The following is a 515-nucleotide window of genomic DNA, read 5'->3' as shown; positions in this document are numbered from 1 at the left end:
CTCGCGACCCCTCGTGTGGTCGATCTGAACGGAAGAGCAACGGAAGGCAACTTACCCTGGGCAGGTCCGTGTGGAAACCCAGGCAGAAGGGCGGGTCTTTGTTGTACTGGAGCACCATGTCGGTGATATTTCCGGAGTCAGGGAAGCGGTTGGCCACCACCATGAAGGCGCCGTCGTACATCTTCAGGTCGTCCTCCCAGCAGGTGCCGCCGCTCTCGTCCATCACCGTCCTGGAATGGCTGTCTAAAACCATCAGGAGTTTCGTTAGTCTTTTAGCGTTGGCTGCCCAGCCGGCGTGACGCCTCCTCTGGCTCTTTACAGATCATGCGGCTCTTTCGTTGTTTCATGAAGTAAAAGCTAAAGTGTTCAGGGTGAATTATGAGTGCTAGAGATTCCAAGTATTGAAGCATCGACAAATTCTGTATTAGATCATACCACTTTGTTATACAACTGTGATAGTCCTTCAGGTCACATGTGTGCATTTTTTGCTTCGGAGAGGCTGTCCCCCCCCCCCC

General features: G+C 52.8%; 1 protein-coding gene across 1 annotated transcript in view; it reads right to left on the bottom strand.

Moving 5' to 3' along the window:
* Nucleotides 1-515, bottom strand: part of LOC119593986 (receptor-type guanylate cyclase Gyc76C-like) — a gene marked incomplete at its 3' end in the record, with an annotated part of 39,442 nt that overhangs the window by 23,914 nt on the left and 15,013 nt on the right. The window contains 1 exon segment of the mRNA XM_037943010.1: nt 56-243. Coding sequence (XP_037798938.1) covers nt 56-243 — 188 coding nt within the window.

Source organism: Penaeus monodon, chromosome 33 (genome assembly GCF_015228065.2).
Source record: "Penaeus monodon isolate SGIC_2016 chromosome 33, NSTDA_Pmon_1, whole genome shotgun sequence".
Taxonomy (NCBI): Eukaryota; Metazoa; Arthropoda; class Malacostraca; order Decapoda; family Penaeidae; genus Penaeus; species Penaeus monodon.
This window is presented reverse-complemented; position numbering and strand designations above follow the sequence as displayed.